Source organism: Pyrus communis, chromosome 4 (genome assembly GCF_963583255.1).
Source record: "Pyrus communis chromosome 4, drPyrComm1.1, whole genome shotgun sequence".
Taxonomy (NCBI): Eukaryota; Viridiplantae; Streptophyta; class Magnoliopsida; order Rosales; family Rosaceae; genus Pyrus; species Pyrus communis.
In genome coordinates this window covers 14,378,290-14,397,463 of record NC_084806.1, presented here as the reverse complement: position 1 = coordinate 14,397,463, position 19,174 = coordinate 14,378,290, and the positions used below count along the sequence as shown (strand labels likewise).

Genomic DNA, 19,174 nt, shown 5'->3' with positions numbered 1-19,174 from the left:
TGAAGTTAAAATAGGGTTTCAAACAGTATGGGAAGTAAGAGAATGACCAAGAGATTGTCTTTGGGTGGCATAATGAGGAAGAAGTTGTTTGCTACCTAAATTTGGGCATCACAGGCATGCCGGGAATTTACTTAAACAAGAAATTTGCGGATGCGAGCGTGCCACTACTAGATGTCGCTAGTAGACAGGTTTTGAATGATTAAGTTGCGCGTGAGTTTGACTTCAAACCAAGAGATTGTGTCATTGAGTGGGAGTAGCTCAAATCAAGGTTCTTTCTTTGCCTTAAAGATAAGGACTTTACTTGTATGGAGAAATATAACAACAACTGAATGACAAGGTTGCTGGAAGTGTGAATGACTAGGAAAGTAAATGACTGGAAATGAGTTGTATAGAAATGTATTTATTTAAAGTACAAAGCATTCTAAGTACAAAGGGATGCCAAATACAAGGTTCGAGCTTGTTCCCAAGGGATCGGGCAAGTTGCTCTAGTCTTGTGGTAATTTCTGGTGGTTTGGGAATGACTTTGAGGGTTGTAAATAAAACTACAAATAAGATCGATACTACTAGTGAGCAGCAGAGCTAATAAACAAGGAAAGGAAAAGATGTTTGGCTAAAGCTAAATGACTACAAGGAGATTGATGAGCTGATTTGAGTAAGCTGATTTGATTGTTTGTTTGAGTGTCTCTAACCCTTGTCTCTGCTCCTTTATATAGAGATCTGAAAGAACCTCCTTGTTGAGAACCTTGAACCTACCCGAATGCACTCTATTACCAGCTTGCATGTGAAATAATATTAAAATAGGCAAGTTTGCATCTCCACCACATGTTTTCACCACATGTCTCCACCACTTGCTATAAACTAATAATTAAAAGAAGCAAGTTGGCCCATTTCACCATGTATCCTCTGCCAGAATATCTGCATGGTGTATCTCATCCACTTGCAATGAAAAAGCATGCATTTCTTTGATTAAACAAAGCTCTTGGCACACCTCCACCACCCAAACAAAATGGAAAAGTATAATTTTAATGTCAAACTATTCCACTTGCAATCAAATATCTTTCCAAGTTCAATGTTTTGCCCCATCATCCTTCAAATGCCATATTTGCGATATTTAGCCCGAATGGCACATTTTAGGTGCAAACAGAAGCTATTCGACATCACCAATTTGCCGACTGGGAAAACCATGAGCGAGGAGGACGGATTTGCTTAGTGGGTAAAATCTCACTTGGGTCCTCTTCCAATTTTTTTTCCATTTTTCGATTTTTTTTTGCTAGGAATTCTTAGTGGTTTTTGTTTGTGTTTGTGAATTTCTAAACTAGGAAAGATTGTTGAACTAGAAATTTTGAAATTTAGCATTGCAGTGCATATGTTAATTTTGGTTGGTTTATGCCACTTTGGTTTTGGATTTAGGAATGGGATGTTGAAAATTTAGGTTGAAAATTTTGATATTGCTTGAAATTGAAGTTGAAGCAAATAATATGAATTTTTTGTTATATATTATGGGTTTTTTTTCATTATCCTGATTTTTACTCCAACACCGCATCAAATGTTTCACTAAATCAATTCAGCTTAGTCTAGTCTAAACCAATCCAACTTAGTCCGTGAAGTTGGTCCAGTTCGAGTTAGTCCGGTACAACAAACGCACCATTAATGACAAGGAGTATAGTAACTAATTAAAGAATTCAAATCGAAAAATAGAAAAGTTGCTCCTTGGAATAAATACCAAAAAATAATGTACCTTCTTTCAACAAACTGGCTCGGTAATACTAAGAACAAAACAGCAACCCCTCAAAATAAACAAAAGCTCCTTCTTACCCCTAATCTTGTTTATCTAATTTCTGAAAAGAGAAACCGAGATACAGACAGAGATACCGGCATACATACCTAGTTTCCTCGAGGAACAGTCAGGTGAAGTCAGAAACTAAACCCACGTGTAATCTAAGGTTCCGTCCTTAATCCTCATGTAGTTTTTGGTTTTGGAGTTCTTTTCCTGAGTTGTTGTCTCTTTGGTATAGATGTCTTCATGCCTACGAAAAAGAGCAGAGCTCCGAATAATGCCAAGTTCTGCAAATCATACCAAGTAAATCAGTAACAATGACTTGGCAGTTTTTCTGTGCTTCAGCTTTGATAGCATGCCTAAACAAATTGACCCAATGGTCAAAGTTTGATCCTAAGAGCAACTTCAGCGTTGAAGCCCTCCCCCCAGGCTATTCACTATTCAATCTATCTGATGAACAGTAACTGCCCTTAATGAACAGTAACTGCCCTTAATGAACAGTAATCGCCTTTTGCATATCCACCGTTATACTTCAATAGCCCTGGCAATAGGCAATAAAATATTAGTATTTTTTTTTATTTATAAAATAATACAAAATAATTTTAATTGTAATTTCGGATAAGATTTTTAATCGTTCTCGTTGTGCCATGTATCATTATCCGAAGTGTTATTAAATAATACAAAATAATTTTATTTGTAATTTCGGATAATTGGTTATTTTCCCACCAATTTTCTCAAGATAATTGGCGTGAATAAGACTCCACATTTCTCGCAACTACATCTCATTACCCGTAAGCGAACTATGAGTAACTTCAACCCAGCTAGTACACAACGCAACATCTTCAAGAAGCGACCAATTCGTACCTGCATCAGTACTCATTTTGTTGAAAAAAAATGGATTGAAACTTTGAGAGAAAGAAATGCATGTGATTTAAAGTAATTGAGAAAATATGAAATTGTGGTGTAAGGTAGATGATAATGAGAAGGTATTTATAGAAAAGTAAAAACAATTTTTTTAAAAAAAAAAAATTCGGATTTTTTTTTCAAATTTTTTACAATTTTTTACAATTTTTTTTAAATTTTTATTCAACTAATTAATCTCTGCCGTTGGATATAAAAAAAATTTGAATTCCAACACTCCAGATTGTGCCACGTGTCACAACGGTAACTTTTCTTAACTTTAAAACTATTTTTTCTTTTATTTATTTATTTATAAAGCATATTAATATACATTGTTGATCTTAGATCGAACGGTGGATATTAAATAAGACTTTTTTTTTTTTTTTTTTACCGTTGAGATCGAACGGTCCAAGTTAAAAAGCCATTGAGATCGAACGGACCGTGGGAAGCCATGTGGCTCCCAACGGTAACTGAAAAAGTTACCGATTTTTCTGATTTTGTGTCGTCGATGTGCCCCCACGCGCGAGTGGGGTGCACGCGCCTGACAGAAAAAAAAATATAAAAAGGCCTAACGCCAGGCTAACGTCAGCACTGGCGTCACATCCACTCGGGCTATCGGGCTGGCAATTCTTCACGGGCCCGAAGCTCGGGCCTCCACCTCCACTCGGACTCCTTCACGCTAGAGCCGGTCCACAGGGCCTCGGCCCCTTTTCTCTGGCCTGTCCCCCGAGCACCCACCTACTGTGGAGTTGCTCTAATAACTTCAATTCAATTCTTCAAGTTGGTTCGTTGGTGGAAAACTTAATTTGACTGCACTATGGTTCAATAACCATTACAGCTGTCATTGATATACAACTAAGTAATCAACGACTTAATTAATTACATTTCTCTTTACTGATCGATCAGCCTAAATTATTACAAACAAAACAACCAATATATATATGCCAAAAGAGTAATGTTACACACCATACAGGTAATATTATAATTTAGTACCGCTCTTCACAGCAGCAGCTCAAAGCTTGAACTGAGACAAGGCAGATGAGCCATCAAGGCCTTTGTTACGGACGTAAAGAACGTAGTCCCTTACAGTAGTTTCCCTATACTTTGGAGGATTGTCTTCTGATAATAGCTCCTTGATCGGTCCATAGAGTTTTGTCGATGGTAACATGCCGGTGTAAAAGAGGCTTGCAATGGATACTCTTGGACCTACACAGTTTGCCAATACCCTATGTTGTACGCTCTTGAATCTATCATTTGATATGAGCTGAAACCTCACAATAATTCACTTTTAAAACCTAAATTAAGAGCATTAATATCTCAGCCTAAGTATTTCCTAAAAATCAAAGATGATGAATATATAGTAATCTGATACTTGCCTGCAGAAGATCTCCAATGTTAACCACAAGAGCTCCGGGCACAGGAGGAACATTAATCCACTTGTTCTGAGGAAGAACTTGGAGACCACCAATATGATCTTGCAGAAGTATCGTGAGGAAGCTGAAGTCACCGTGCTTGGTGGTTCCCAGAGTCAATTCCGGCTGTGGACAAGCAGGATAGTAATGGCTTAGAAGCACAAGCCCCTCACTACAATCTATGTCATTTAAGTGACTTGGCTTTAGGCCAAGAGCCTCCGACAACAACTCCAACAGCAGCGTCCCCAACTTCATTACTTGCTTCGAATATTCAACCAGTATGTCTCTGCATATAAAAATTATTTGACAGAGATTTAAGTAAAAAGGTTAGCATGTGTGACTTGTGTGTCGTGATTTTATCTGTATTTCTTTTCTTACACATGACCATTTGTTTAATTTACATTCAGTCTCCAGACTCTCCACTTTGTTGGAGGAGGCCCTAAGTTCAAATCTCATGGACGAAAGTTGTTAATGAAAAAGCAAAATTTTAAGATTTTACAAAACGATTCAATTCCTACATCAAAGTGTAGAAATTAACAACCAAAAGTCAATACATGATCGAATCTCATCTAGGATATGAATAAATTCTAAATCAAACTAGTTACCATTGTAGCAAAGAAATAGAAATTATCATTCATGTCGCATATATACCTGCATACTTCTGGCAATTCTTCCGGCTTAGGAGGATTAGGAGCCATGTAACACCCAAAACTATCCCTCCAACTAGTCGCCGGTGCACTATACAGATCAAAATTGCTATTGTAGACCAAAGGTCTGGAGTGGTCACGACTATAAAGCTCCTTCTTCACTTGAGTGTCTTGCTCAAAAAACCCACGTGCCCCATTTTTCATCTCCTCCAAAACATCTACAGGTATTCCATGATTTGCAATCTGAAAAAAGCCCCAAGTCTCCGATACCTCTGCGACTTTTGCAACAATCTCCTTGCGCTTAGTTAGACTACCGAGTTCAAGGCCTTGAAGGTCTATGACCGGAATGCTGAACTGGCTGGTTTCTGAATCGGAGCTGGTTTCCGACTCCTCTAGCGGGTGATGAAAAATTCGAGGAACTTCCGTTATGCCCGCATCAACGAGGCCTTTAACTCCTTCTTTTGTGTCATCAAAAGCTTTTACTTCACTTTTTCGGTCGTAATTTGTGTTGGTCGCTACCATCTTTGTTTGTGACTAGATATTATTCAGACAAATAGCTAGTGTATTGATGTGTATGAGTAACCAAAGAATATGATCACTTTGTAGTTGTTCAAGTTGGAAGAATAGACCAAAAGATAATGCTAAAATTATTTGGACTTGGTGGGAAATCAAGATCAATCATTTTCCAAAGACTTACAATATATTAGAATAATCTCATCATTAATCACATGTTAATTAGGCATTATTTAAATAGTTCAATACGTAATACCTTTGACCCAAAATATAAGTGGGATTTTTATTCGATACGAAATATACTGGGGTTTTGGGTTTATTTATTTATAAGCAGCATATTATGCTTAATTGCATTCTGAAAACGTACATTTGTAACAACCCGTCTCGAAATTTATGGAACGAAGGGTTATTGTTGTAATTTCATTAAGTTTGAGATATTTTTTATTTTAAAAATTGTTTTTGGGTCTTAATGTGTGTGTCAGTGGGGTCATTTGTTTTCGTTTTGTCCCCGGGGCCCAAGTCTCTCTCTCTCCTCCTCTCCCTCACTTTTCTCTCTTTTCTCATCTTCCCCGTGCTCCCTCTCTCTATGCTCTCCCTTCCCCGAGCTCCCACACACACACACACACATACACACACACACACACACTCATGCACACTCACACAACACGGCGACCTCACCACCCTACCAGACCCACCCCATGTCGAATCCAGTTACTGCCGTTGAGCCAAGGAGCTCCAGCGAGGAGCTGTGGTTTTCCTGGCGAATACCTCGTCGATTCTAGTGAAGGTAATGTCCCAAAACCCTTCAGAACCTAGTAGATCGTGTTTTAGAGTGAGCTTGGGATGTTTTTGAGTAATTTTGGTGGCTTTTGGACGTGGAAACTGGTGGGGGAAACCTACCCTAGTTTCCGTTGAAGACCCAACAGCTTGCAGGACGTTTTCCTACCGACTCCGGCCACGACTGGCCCCATGAGAGGTATAGATCTCTTCCTCTTCTCTTGGGCTTCATTTTGGTATTTTATATGACTACTTTTGGTTAAGTATCGAGCTCGAACGAAGATCGGGAAGTTTCCCGGACAAACTGTCAAATCCGGCATTCCCTTCCACCAAGCCCAGCCAAGTCTACCCAATCCGTGCACCAAAGCCCAACCCACTAATTTACTTAACCCAACCCAAAACCCTTAGGACCCAAACCCAATTGAGAACCAGGCCTTGGCCCATTCAGCAACCCAAATCAAATCCCTTTGTCCTGGGCTTTTAAAGCCCACGCCCGTGTGAACCCAAGACCAAACCTCAATCAACCCAAACCCTTAACCCTGTGGACTAGGCCTTTAGGCTGTACGAACTAAGCCTTCAGACCGATAACCTCAAACCCAAAACCCTTTAAGCCCTTGACTCAGCCCAACCCAGCTATTGACCCAAGACCAACCAGGTGGAATATTCTCAGGAATATTCTTGTGTTGACTTTTTGTTGACTTTTTTCAAAAATTACCTGGGACCCTTCTCAGAGTAATTCGACATCCTGAATCTATTTTTGATGTCCATTTTCCCAAATTCAATCGTTTGAATAGAGTTTTATTAATTGGACCCTTTATGTGCTAATGGGCAATTATTTGGGGCGTTTCCGTCTTTGCTAGTTTGCGTGGCTCTTCGGCGGCAAAGTATCTGTGAGTGGACCCCTTCTAAAATGCATGTTTTAATAGTAAAAATGCATACATGAAAAGTATGATTTAATGATTATGTTTTATGAAACGTTTTATGAGATATTATGCTTACTGGGAATATTTTGGAATATCATATTTTATCAAACTGATGTTCTTTCTAGTATATATGATGGATGACTATATACTATTTATGAGCATGCTTTTACACACTTCTTTGTAGTATATATGATGGATGACTATATGCTATGAAGATGTTTTGAGATACATGTACCTATGTTTGGAAAAACTATGTTCAACGATTTTATGCGTATCTAGTCGTCACTGTTCTGCCTACAGGCGAGGGAGATATATGGCTGAGGGAGATATATTGGTGGCAGAGATATATGTTGATGGCTTCGAGCCTAGAGATATACATACTGGCTTCGGGCCAAGAAATACTAATACTGATATCACTAGTTATCACACTATGTATACGAGATATGTTTCATGAAAGGTTTTATGGCATGCTAGGGTTTCAGAAACCTATTACATATTATGCTATGAGTCTTCATTAAACTTTGGGGGTTAGTATGTTGATAACTATTTCAGTATTTTATATATACATATATATATATATATATATATATATATATATATCAATTTGGTCCACTCGTGTTTGTTTTATGCCCCCTCAGGACTTAGAATCGAGGCGTACAATCCCAACGTCAAAGCACTTTCGCATCGACATCATCAAGTCATCTTGGTGTAAGACCCACTCCTTTGTCCATTCAATTTTGTATTATTTCTTCTCTAGTATATGGAATTAGTTGTATGCTTTAAACACATTCCTCATTTGCATATTAATTGTATTTAAATTTATAAGTATTGTTTATATTTATTATTTCTCATGTATCCTATATGGCTTCGTCATCTTCGGGTGTCAGTCAGCACGTGCCTACCTTGGTGTTCGGGAAATATCAGGGTCGGGCATGTCAATATTTAAAGAAAGCATTTTTGTCATCCTAAATCTTAGTGTATGCTCACCATACATCTATTGACTATCAATAGAAACTTGTGTCGAATCGGGACGCTTCCAAGCATAACGTGCTTATATTATAATAAAATATAATTAACCGATATAACAAAACTTAACAGCTTGAATGCTTTAAGTAGATCTCTTTATTTTTCTATGAACAGATAGGGTCTATATGTGTATTGGACGTATTCTTTTTTTTAATAAATGATATTATCTAAACGAATAAATTAATACAAAGGACATCTCACTTTCCAAGATCAAAAGGCAGTGATGACTGGGGTCCACTTTGGGTGATGTGAGAGAGGTGGACAGGTACCACTTGAAGGGTTATTGAGTGGTATTAATTATGAAAACCACCCGTTACGTGGGCTTTTTATATTTTGAAAAGTTTGGAATATATATTATATATATAAATGTTATATAAATTAATTGGATAATGTTTTGTTTTTTTTTTTTTATCTTAGGCAAGCATGTTACATATGTACATAAAACACTCACGTATGTATGTTCTTTTCTAAAAAATAACAAATTATTCAATAATTATTTATATATGATATAGTAAATTTAATTAATTCATATAATATATAATAAATTTACCTATTATCCATCTAGTAAATTTAACTAATTCATATAATATATAACAAATTTCCCTAAGTCCGTCTAGTCTGCCTAGGCGCTAAGCCCTAACTCATCGCCCGACTAGCGCCTAGCGCCTTTTAGAACGATGATTATAGCTCACTTTCAATTGCTCATAATCACTTGACATTGAGTAAAGTTTCATATGCACAAGAAACTGATCAGAATTGCCAATATCTAAGTTATTCAACTTGTTGGCAATGTTAACCAACTTCAATAAGTGCTCACGAATGCTACTAGAACTATCATGATCGGTGTTTATTAATGCTGACAAGCAAGCTCCAGTTTCAGCCTCATTTGATTACTTAAACTTCTCTTCAATCTTGATTCTTGTCCATATAATTCTTAGCCAAGTCACAACTAGGAATTTCTCGGTGTTTATTAATGCTGACAAGCAAGCTCCAGTTTCAGCCTTATTTGATTACTTAAACTTCTCTTCAATCTTGATTCTTGTCCATATAATTCTTAGCCAAGTCACAACTAGGAATTTCTCGGTGTTTATTAATGCTGACAAGCAAGCTCCAGTTTCAGCCTTATTTGATTACTTAAACTTCTCTTCAATCTTGATTCTTGTCCATATAATTCTTAGCCAAGTCACAACTAGGAATTTCTCCTCTTTTGTCTTCCTCCGTTGAATTCTGCATTATGATTAGAGACATTTGATTGGCTCTATATCCTATTTCACAAAATTCTCTCTTTTTTGTGCAATACTCTCATCATTTAATGTTGAAGGCTAAGTGAACCTTGAATACTATGTTGAATTCCAGCATTCCAAGGTTCATTTCAATCTGCTGCTTCCATGCTTTGAAGTTATTGCCATTCAACTTCTCAACATTCACCAAACTCAGCATATTGAAACCTCTTTACTCAAAACGATTCGGAGAATTTCATAAATATATGATCAAGACAAGAACTGATACAAAAGGGTTTAGTAAAGTTGACCATGGGCCACCAATCTACTCCTAGGCCCTTACCATAAGCTTGTATCCAGGTCCAAAGACAAACTAAACCCAGCCCAAGTTGTAAGTTACTCTAATCTAACTCATAAAAGCCACATTGTTAAATGCAGTAGTTGAAAGAAGCCATGATCTGTTGTACGACAGCATGGACAAAGGCAATGAATTATACTGCCTCCCCTTGGCAGCAATTGTAATGGCGGGGTTGTGGGGCGGTTGCTACTGTGTCAGACTCTTTAAGTCATTGTAGATGTGGTCACCCTAATTCCAACGTACATGGAACAGATTGACCCCTATTGTAACGTTTCGGTCCAATGATATACTAACATGTATAAGTTTCTCTCTAATATTGTATTGTTAGACTAAAAAGCATGTACCACCAATAAACTCATACCATGCAGATTGCTCTCCCAATTCCATAACATACCTATCACTAAAAATACTTGAGACAGGAATGCAATGCTTAGCTTCAGCAGATGGTTGCATTTGCGTGCTTAATGTAAACATTTCAATCTAATGAGAAATTTTTCAATGTTCCAAGAACATAGATGGATACACTAAGTGTCATAACATAAATGGTTGAAAAAATTTAATATCCAACCGCTAGTATAACCCTATTCCAGCCAATCTAACCATTCAAAAAATAAAGCATCACATACACCGGTTGACGGTAATGACAAGGAGCATAGTGACTAATTAAAGATCTCATATCGAAAAATAGAAAAGTTGCTCCTTAGAATAAATACCAAAAAATAATGTACTTTCCTTCCAACCGTCAACAACAAACTGGCTCAGTAATACTAAGAACAAAACACCAACCCCTCAAAATAAACAAAAGCTCCTTCTTTCCGAAAATCTTGTTTCCCTAATTTCTGAAAAGAGAGACCGAAATACAGACAGAGATAGCAGCATACATAACTAGTTTCCTCGAAGAACAGTCAGGTGAAATCAGAAACTAAACCCACGTGTAATCTAAGGTTCCGTCCTTAATCCTCATGTAGTTTTTGGTTTTGGAGCTCTTTTCCTGAGTTGTTGTCTCTTTGGTATCGATGTCTTCATGCCTACGAAAAAGAGCAGAGCCCCGAATAATGCCAAGTTCTGCAAATCATACAAAGTCAATCAGCAACAATGAGTTAGCAGTTTTTCTTTGTTCAGCATGCCTAAACAAATTGACCTTTGGATCCAAAGTGTTGATAAAAAAGGGGCAGCCTTGTGCAAGCAGCTTCTAAGCTAAGGGAGGGTCCAAGTCACAATATGGTAACCTCATTCTAAGGTTAAAAATCAAACCGTCATTAAAAAAGAATTACCCTCAGTGAAATATCAATAGTAGGACCAAAAACGAGCAAAATTAATTTTCCACTATGCTATTTTATCATATTCACCTTGATTCTTATAGTTCAACACTTAACAAAAGTACCATTTTAACCATATCGAGTTTTTCCAGATCAGTCATTTCCTCATTAGCATAGAACATCCAGAAGCCGTCCATTTACCAGTAAAATACAATTTCATCCCTATAGTTTTTCCTCAGCCGCACTTTTAGTCTTATGGTTGGACCTCGTTGTTGAGTAACTCATACATGGTCTGTACAAAATGGACAAAATATCTAATTTGGACCATTTCAACATGTTACGAAATTAAAATGATAACCTTGTTGAGTTCTAAATTATAGGAATCAACATTAACTAGGGATGAAAACACATACTGAAAGTGTATGAGGGAAAATAAGAAAACTTGATCACTAACCTGAGTGAAGTTAAAAAAGAGTTGATTGAATTCTGTCTTCTCGGGATCATAGTTGTAGAAGTCATACAAGATAGGAGTAGCAATGGCCTGATGCAGAAGCTGCACAAAAATATAACGAATCACATGATTTAGCGGCTAATATTGCTCTACGGGTACAAAACAAGATCGAGACCAGCGTCTCAGACAACCAAATCACAGTTACAAACCAGCAAATAGGCTCCAATAGAAGAACCAAAGATGAAGAGAAGACCCCCAATACCCTTCAATGCCACCGTCGCCGCCACTAAATGTTTGATCTGCCGATCACAAAGTACAAAAGTAACTTAAGCACCAACTGAAAACGTACTTTGATCAAAACATTAAAAGAAACTAAAACTCAAGTATTAAACCAAATTAATTTCTTACTTCAACTTGTTTGGGCACTTGCGCACCAGTGTGAGTTGACAGATGATATGAGAAAACATCGAATTTTGGTCTCAGATATTCGGCTGCGGGTCCTCCGTCCACGCCAAATTCATTGAACCTATAAATAGAAACCAACTGTAAGCTTATGCACTGTCTCGTCAAGATCAAGCCTCATACGAAATGAATGATGTGAACTCAAAAGGAGTATTCGTTTTAGATCAACAGTCTGACAACGTAACATGCTATCGTAATTACTAATCTACGTACCAAATAATTTAAATATGTTTAAATCATATCATTTTACAACTCATATTGTTCAATTAATTTGGATCTAACTACGAATGCATAACCAAAAATAAAAAAACGATCCACAAAACAAATAAATAATTACAAATAACAGATAACATAAAAAAAAATTTAGCACATTCATGCATGCATGTTTGATGAACTAAAATTGTATATCATTTTGCATAATTTAAACTTCATTTTTTTTTATTTAAAGGGCCGAGAGAGAAGACAAAGATCTGGGGCTTACTCATGCCAAGCAGATAGGAGGAAGACAGAGGCGAAAAGAAGGCGTCCAACGAACGAAACGAAAGCCATGTCGGATGTCTGTACGAGTAGAGACCGAAGCAACGCCGCGGCAGAGACGCGCGAGACTTTTGGGGCCCCGACTCAGTCAAGTCTCTCGAACTTTCGCTGCGAAGGAAAAAACTAACAAGGACAGGGGTGAGAGAGAGAGAGAGAGAGCGAGCGAGCGAGCGAGCGATTAGTGGGGAGTAGATCTAGGGAACGACGCCGTTAAGCGGGCGACAGAGGCACGCGTTCGAAAAATTTAAAAGGGTAAAGCGGTCGTTGGTTGGATTCGAATTTGTGCTACTCTCGGGAGTATCATAATGTCTCGTACTCGCGGGTCATTAGTGAAAGTTTGGGGATCCGCAGGCCTACGCGTATTCCCTCACCCATCATTTTGGTTGGATTTGTTTGTTGTTTGGGGACTAACGTGGCGGTTTTGGAAAGAGAGTGCTGTCGCCTTTGCAATGTTTATATATGTTTCTATTTAGCTTAGAGTCAATTATTACCAAAAGTAAATTTGAATTACATTATTGTTAGTCAATTATGAAGTCGTTTAGCTCATTCCCTTATCTCCTTAGAGCAGCTCCACCCCATTGGGGTAGGCCAGCTCAAAGCACATAAAATAGGGCAGCCTCCCATTTTTTTGCTCCAGCCCGGCTTAATAGGCTGGCACCCAACCCAACCCAAGCCAGTCTCCAGGCTGGCCCAGAATGTGCTAAGCCAAGGGACGGGTTATGTGACGTCAGGCTTGCATCAACCTGATGTCACAGGCCACGGATATTTTTTTTTTTTTTTTTGCATCAAGCGTGTGGGAAACACGTGCAAATGAGCGCGTGTCCTCGACAAAAAAAGGCGGTGGGGCCCGCCGCTGCAGCACACCAATTTCAACCCGTGAGTGACCATGTGGCTGGTTTTGGGCCGTTCGATTTCCAACTGCTAATTTTCTGGACAGTTGGATTTCCAATGGTAAAAAAAAATTTGAAATTCAAACCCAACGGCTAGTTGACGTGGCTCATTCTGGCCGTCCGATCTAAGATCAACAGTCCACGATTTTGTCCCAAAAAAAAAAAACCAACAGTCAAAATTATGACCATTGGCCACGTGTCCACATCTAGGCTGTTGGAATTGAATCTCTTTCAAATCCAACTGTAACGACCCGTCCCCAATTATTATGATTTTTATAATTTTAAAAAGTGAATTTACAAAGATGTCCTTCAGGACAAAGCGTTGACTTTTGTTGATTGCCATGTCATGTCACGTAAGGTTCATTTTCTTGGCCTATCCTCATAGTACTTGTCACTACGAACACGTGGGCATAAACGAAACACAATTTGGAGTTATAATGAAGGAGTTATTAACGTTTAAAGTTTGGGGCATTTTAGTAAATTGCTTCATATCTAGAAAATTCTAGATTTTTGGAGCAAAATCTGGGATGCCATGTGTGTGACCCAGATTAAAAGGAACAAAGGATGGTCGGTGCAGATGGAGTATAAAGGAAAGAAAGGAGGGAGAGGGGAGACAAATCAGAAGAGGAGTGATGTGAGGAGAACCAATAGGAAGCAGACGAAAGAAGGGGAAGGGAGAGAAACGAGAAGCACGGAATCACCCTTAACCCGTGCAACCCACAAACCCGGTTGTGACCCGTAGGTTTCTCTGGTGAAATTCGTCATTTTTCCGATGGATTGGGCCAATCTACCACTTCCAATCTTCATATTGACCATTCCTCTACCATTTCTACATCAAATTTGAGAGGATTGGGTATGGAATTTAGGGGTTTTGCATAGGTGGGTGAGACGGCTTCGGGGTGGCGATCCACCAAATCCAAAGGTACCTCAGTCAACCACCACCATCAATAAACTTCCCATGAGGCCTAGAACAAGCCCATTCAATTGTAGGGGCGGCGGAGCACTAGAGATGACGAATTAAGAACACCCATCTTAAGGGTTTCCGGCGGGTTTTCATGAAATTAAGGCTTTTCCCAGCCAAATTGGCCTTAGTCACAGGTATGAAACTTGTTTCACTCGTTGAGATCTTCATACTTATAAAATTTGGTAATTTTTTCAAATAGTTGAATTTTCCGGCAAGTCGGAGGCGGCCAACTGCCACATGCAGCGGTACGTGGGCTGAGACGTCCCATGACCTTCCTAGGTTAAATTTGAATACTCTGATTCTATTAGTGAAGTCCAATTGACAAATTTCCGTCATTTGAACGTAGTTCCATAAAAGTCCGCTGCTTGATTATTATAGTAATCGACGATCTGACCGTTGGATCATCACCAAATTTTGATACGTTATAATACGTAATATTTGAGGATATTAGAAACTTACTGATCGGGAATCTGATGTACGGATCTTCCCAATTAGGACATGTAAGTTATATGTTCTATGGATAAGAATTCTAAGACATAATTTGATAATTGTTCTAGGCGGCAATTGTTCGCAACGCCTTGATATTTATGCAGGGAGTTGTAGCGCAAACTCCAGGTGAGTGGGCTTTTTGGTTTTCTATATATACGTATGTATGTTTCTCATTTTTCCTAGAAATGGTTTTAAGTGGAATTTCGTTTAAAATGCCATGTCATGGTTGCTTTACATTTTTGCCTATGCATTCAGCTTCAAGTGAGTGCATATTGATAATAGTAATTGCAGTGTGTATGGTTATGTTTAGATGCATTTAGTGCTCATTATCCTGCACCCTGGTGTTAGTGCTCCGCCCGAGATCAGGGCCTAGGCTTCACATGATCGTTCACCTCCCGTACCACACGCTCACCTTGAATCCAAAGCAGGTGCCCTCCTGTCATATAGACCACATTAAGTGATTCCAACTCGTGTGCAGGTTTAGAGCCGTACAAGTCACGTTATGTGACTCCGGCTAACATATCATTTTACATTGATTTATTTCACATGGCTTACTTATTTCACATGGCATATACTTGGTTTTCACTACTCTCGAGCATGATTTCTATATACATATGTATTATTATTTTCTGGGAAATTTTACGGGTTTTACGGTGAGGTGTTATAATGTTTTCAAAAAGGTTTTTATTAAAAACTTTATTTTCAGGCCCACTCACCCTTCTGTTTTTGCGCCCCTCCAGGTTTTAGTTGCTAAAAGTCCGTATCGACGAGGATTTATGGCAAATCTCAATATAGGTGGCTACCTCTGAGGGTATGATCCTTACCCACACTACTGTACTTTACTTATGCTCTGACGTTGCGTGTGAAACGGGCTCGTTCCCGCTCACAGTGCACTCTGGTCCTTAGGCATTTTTAGGGCTAAATGTATTCACATTTTCCACATCACTATACTTTATGGCTTCATCACCTTCCAAGTGTCGGCCAGCACAGCTCGATTTGGAGTCCTAGTGGACATTCCGGGTCGGGTGTGTCAGGTTGGTATCAAAGTATAAGTTGGGCAGTATTGCGTTCATCACACACGTGATGTATGCCTTCTTGGTTTTTTGAACCTAACTTCCGAATTTTGCCACCTCGTCGAATACGAAAAATGTGTTAGCTTTTCCTAAGTTTTGGGTAGTTTTGTCGACTTATCGACATTTTAGAAGAGCATTTTGATGAATACCCTTAGATTTAAAGTGAAGAAATTCCCTGCCAAGGAAAGATGTAGATTTGAGGCAAGTTGATGGCCTTAAGCAGGGATAATGTATTGGTAACTGTGTATCATCGGAGACTTTACTAACCAATTCTATCCTTATCCTCTAGCCATTAGTATTAAACCTTTAAAGATTGGAAATCCAAAATAGTTTTGATTCCTTGGCAGTGTCCATTAAAATACTACCTATTAGAATTCATGCGGAGTCTACTTTTGTCAAGACTCTAGAAATGTCTCATGTGACGATGGTGCTAAAGTGGTAGCACTCAACGGAATAACATCTTAGAAAAATCACTTTTGGCCCTGATAGCTCTAATACTTTTGTGATGTTACTTTTCAATCATCCAAAAACCTTGTTAGCTCATTCTTAAATTCGACCTTTCTACGTTTGGCCTGTGATAACCACAGTATTGTTTAGTCTTTCGACATAATTCGTCATTTTTGAAATTGTCCGACTCTTTGATATTTCAGTCCGCATCAACTTTGTTCGTACCCTCAGTTTTACCCCCTGGTATTAAAGGTATCTTAGTTGACTTTGAGTCACTCATCTATTCCCCATATCATTTCTAATGTTGATAGACTATCAAGGAGGATCACTTAGATGTCGAAACTTCAAGTTTAGACCATCAGTCCTTAAATCACCCAATCAGCATTCTATAGAGCAAATCATCACGATCGGTGATTTATTATTCCTAGAGCTATCAATGTAACAAACTATTGTGAATTTTGAGTTAAGGAAAAATCTAAGTTTCCGTCTATCAACCCTCCTTAAACTATTGTTCAAGTTAAGTTATATGCCACCCCTTTCGTTGCTAGCGCGTGAGTAAGTTAAATATTTACACATGTTCGGACATCGAAATTGTATATTCATGTCATACCTGGCCCGAGCCCCTACCACATCCCGGGCTCGACTCCACCGTAGCACGATATTGTCCACTTTGGGCCCTGACCAGGCCCTCATGGTTTTATTTTTGGGAACTCACACGAGAACTTCCTAGTGGATCACCCATCTTGGGATTGCTCTCGCGCGCTATTCGCTTAACTTCGGAGTTCCGATAGAACTCGAAGCCAGTGAGCTCCCAAAAGGCCTCGTTCTAGGTAGAGATGGGAATATACATATAAGGCTTACAGGATCCACTCCCTTGGGCGATGTGGGATGTTACAATCCACCCCCCTTAGGAGCCCGACATCCTCGTCGACACACTTCAAGCCAGGGATTGGCTCTGACACCAAATTGTCACATCCCGGCCCGGGCCCCCACCACATCCCCGACTCGACTCCACCGTAGCACGATATTGTCCGCTTTGGGCCCCGACCAGGCCCTCACGGTTTTGTTTTTAGGAACTCACGAGCAACTTCTCAATGGGTCACCCATCATGGGATTGCTCTCGCGCGCTACTCGCTTAACTTCGGAGTTCCGATGGAACCCGAAGCCAATAAGCTCCCAAAAGGCCTCCTTCTAGGTAGAGATGGGAATATACATATAAGGCTTACAGGATCAACTCCCTTGGGCGATGTGGGATGTTACAATTCAAACCGGATATCTTGTACTCTAGATTTCCTGGACTTTTTTTTACCCTCAAATTCTTGAGCATTCTTTTAGTTTTCTCAACATGGTTTCTCGCTCAACCATTGAGAAATTCATGATAGGTCGACTTGGCAAATGTGTGCACCAATTTCATATCGATGCTAGCAAGAACTATTGGAGTATAATCTTCTTACGAGTTTATCAGATTTACCAAAAAGAATGCCAAGTGGCTTTGAGGATTGAGTAGTAATTCAGTATGATATTGGTGAAGGTATGAACATAGGTTGTGAGCTTGGTGATTGCGGCGTTAATTTTTAAGTGTGGCTCGAGACTGCAACTGTCACTAGAGGGATGTCGTCAGAAATATGCTTTCTCTAATTTAAGCTTTCAGATTTAATACCCTTCAATTTGGAGAGCAACTATAGTGATTAGCCACGAATGAAGCTTTTCGTAATATATGTTCGTCTCTACGTATATTTCCACTACTTCACTCTAAGGTCATATTGTTGTGGGAATGTGGACGTCAAAACACTTCTAGCAGATGGTTTGGTGCGTTCTGGGATAGTACGGTATCGCGATCGAGGCATGAATCGAGCGATCTAGGCATATTAGCGCATAAGAACCAAAACGATATTTTGGCACCCTCAGGAACTTCTCACTAGCTTATTGAGATAGCAATAGGTGATCAGCATTACAGGCTGCAGACTGTAATATCGATGGCTTAATTGTTGGGCTCACTAAGCAAGTGGGCAAGACGGTTCATCTATGGCAACACTTATTAGTTAGCTATGGTTCGGACTCATTCTCGAAGTTCGTGGCACGAAGAATGTTTGGTAAGGTCTATTTTTATTTTGGGTTTTGATTTTTCTCGAACAAATATTTTCTTACTAAGTTATTCTATTTATATGGGTATTTCTGCCATTAAAAATTTTGGATGAGCTATTTGCACTCTTGGTTTTAAACTCAATACAAGTATTTTCTTATGTTGTTACATAATAATTGATATTTTCAACCTTACGGGTTATACGAGTATTATACTACTATGTTATTGAGGAAGGAAGAAGGTATGAGCTTGGAGGCATGAAAGAGGAATAATTGCAATCCGATCGCGACGGAATGGCATTTTCTTTTATGCAGCGCTCTAACTCGATTTATTCCTTGTGTATGTATTTACATACATATTTTCTCCCTAATTTCGAGTATTTTATTTTTAGCAAGTCATTTTAAATTTCGGGGACAAAATTTTCTTAAGGGGGTAAATTGTAATGACCCGTCCCCAATTATTATGATTTTTATAATTTTAAAAAGTGAATTTATGAAGATGTCCTTCGAGACAAAGTGTTGACTTTTGTTGACTGTTGTGACGTGTCACGCAAGGTTCATTTTCTTAATGTATCCTCATAGTACTCGTCACTACAGACGCGTGGGCGCAAATGGAACGCAATTTGGAGTTATAACGAAAGAGTTATTAACGTTTAAAGTTGGGCGCATTTTAGTAAATTGGTTAATATATAGAAAATTCTAGATTTTTGGAGCAAAATATGGGATGTCACGTGTGTGGCCCAGATTAAAAGGAACAAAAGATGGTCGGTGCAGATGGAGTATAAATGAGAGAAATGAGGGAGAGGTGAGACAAATTAGAAGAGGAGTGATGTACAGAAAACCAATAGGAAGCAGAGGAAATAAGGGGAATGGAGAGAAACGAGAAGCACGAAATCACCCTTGACCCGTGCGACTCGCGAACCCAGTTATGACCCGTAGGTTTCTCCAGTGAAATTCATCATTTTTC

General features: G+C 38.9%; 2 protein-coding genes across 2 annotated transcripts; both read right to left on the bottom strand.

Annotated features, from left to right (window-relative positions):
* Nucleotides 1-3,677: 3,677 nt before the first annotated feature.
* LOC137732993 (1-aminocyclopropane-1-carboxylate oxidase homolog 1-like) lies at nucleotides 3,678-5,271 on the bottom strand. The gene is made up of 3 exons (XM_068472219.1): nucleotides 4,741-5,271; nucleotides 4,054-4,375; nucleotides 3,678-3,941 (listed from the first exon to the last, which is right to left on the bottom strand). Exons 1-3 carry the CDS (start codon nucleotides 5,256-5,258, stop codon nucleotides 3,690-3,692), a joined length of 1,092 nt encoding a protein of 363 aa, XP_068328320.1. The 5' UTR covers nucleotides 5,259-5,271; the 3' UTR covers nucleotides 3,678-3,689.
* Nucleotides 5,272-10,020: 4,749 nt separating this feature from the next.
* On the bottom strand, nucleotides 10,021-12,413 carry LOC137732992 (uncharacterized). The gene is made up of 5 exons (XM_068472218.1): nucleotides 12,207-12,413; nucleotides 11,672-11,789; nucleotides 11,473-11,562; nucleotides 11,267-11,365; nucleotides 10,021-10,618 (listed from the first exon to the last, which is right to left on the bottom strand). Exons 1-5 carry the CDS (start codon nucleotides 12,272-12,274, stop codon nucleotides 10,514-10,516), a joined length of 480 nt encoding a protein of 159 aa, XP_068328319.1. The 5' UTR covers nucleotides 12,275-12,413; the 3' UTR covers nucleotides 10,021-10,513.
* Between the last annotated feature and the right edge of the window lie 6,761 nt (nucleotides 12,414-19,174).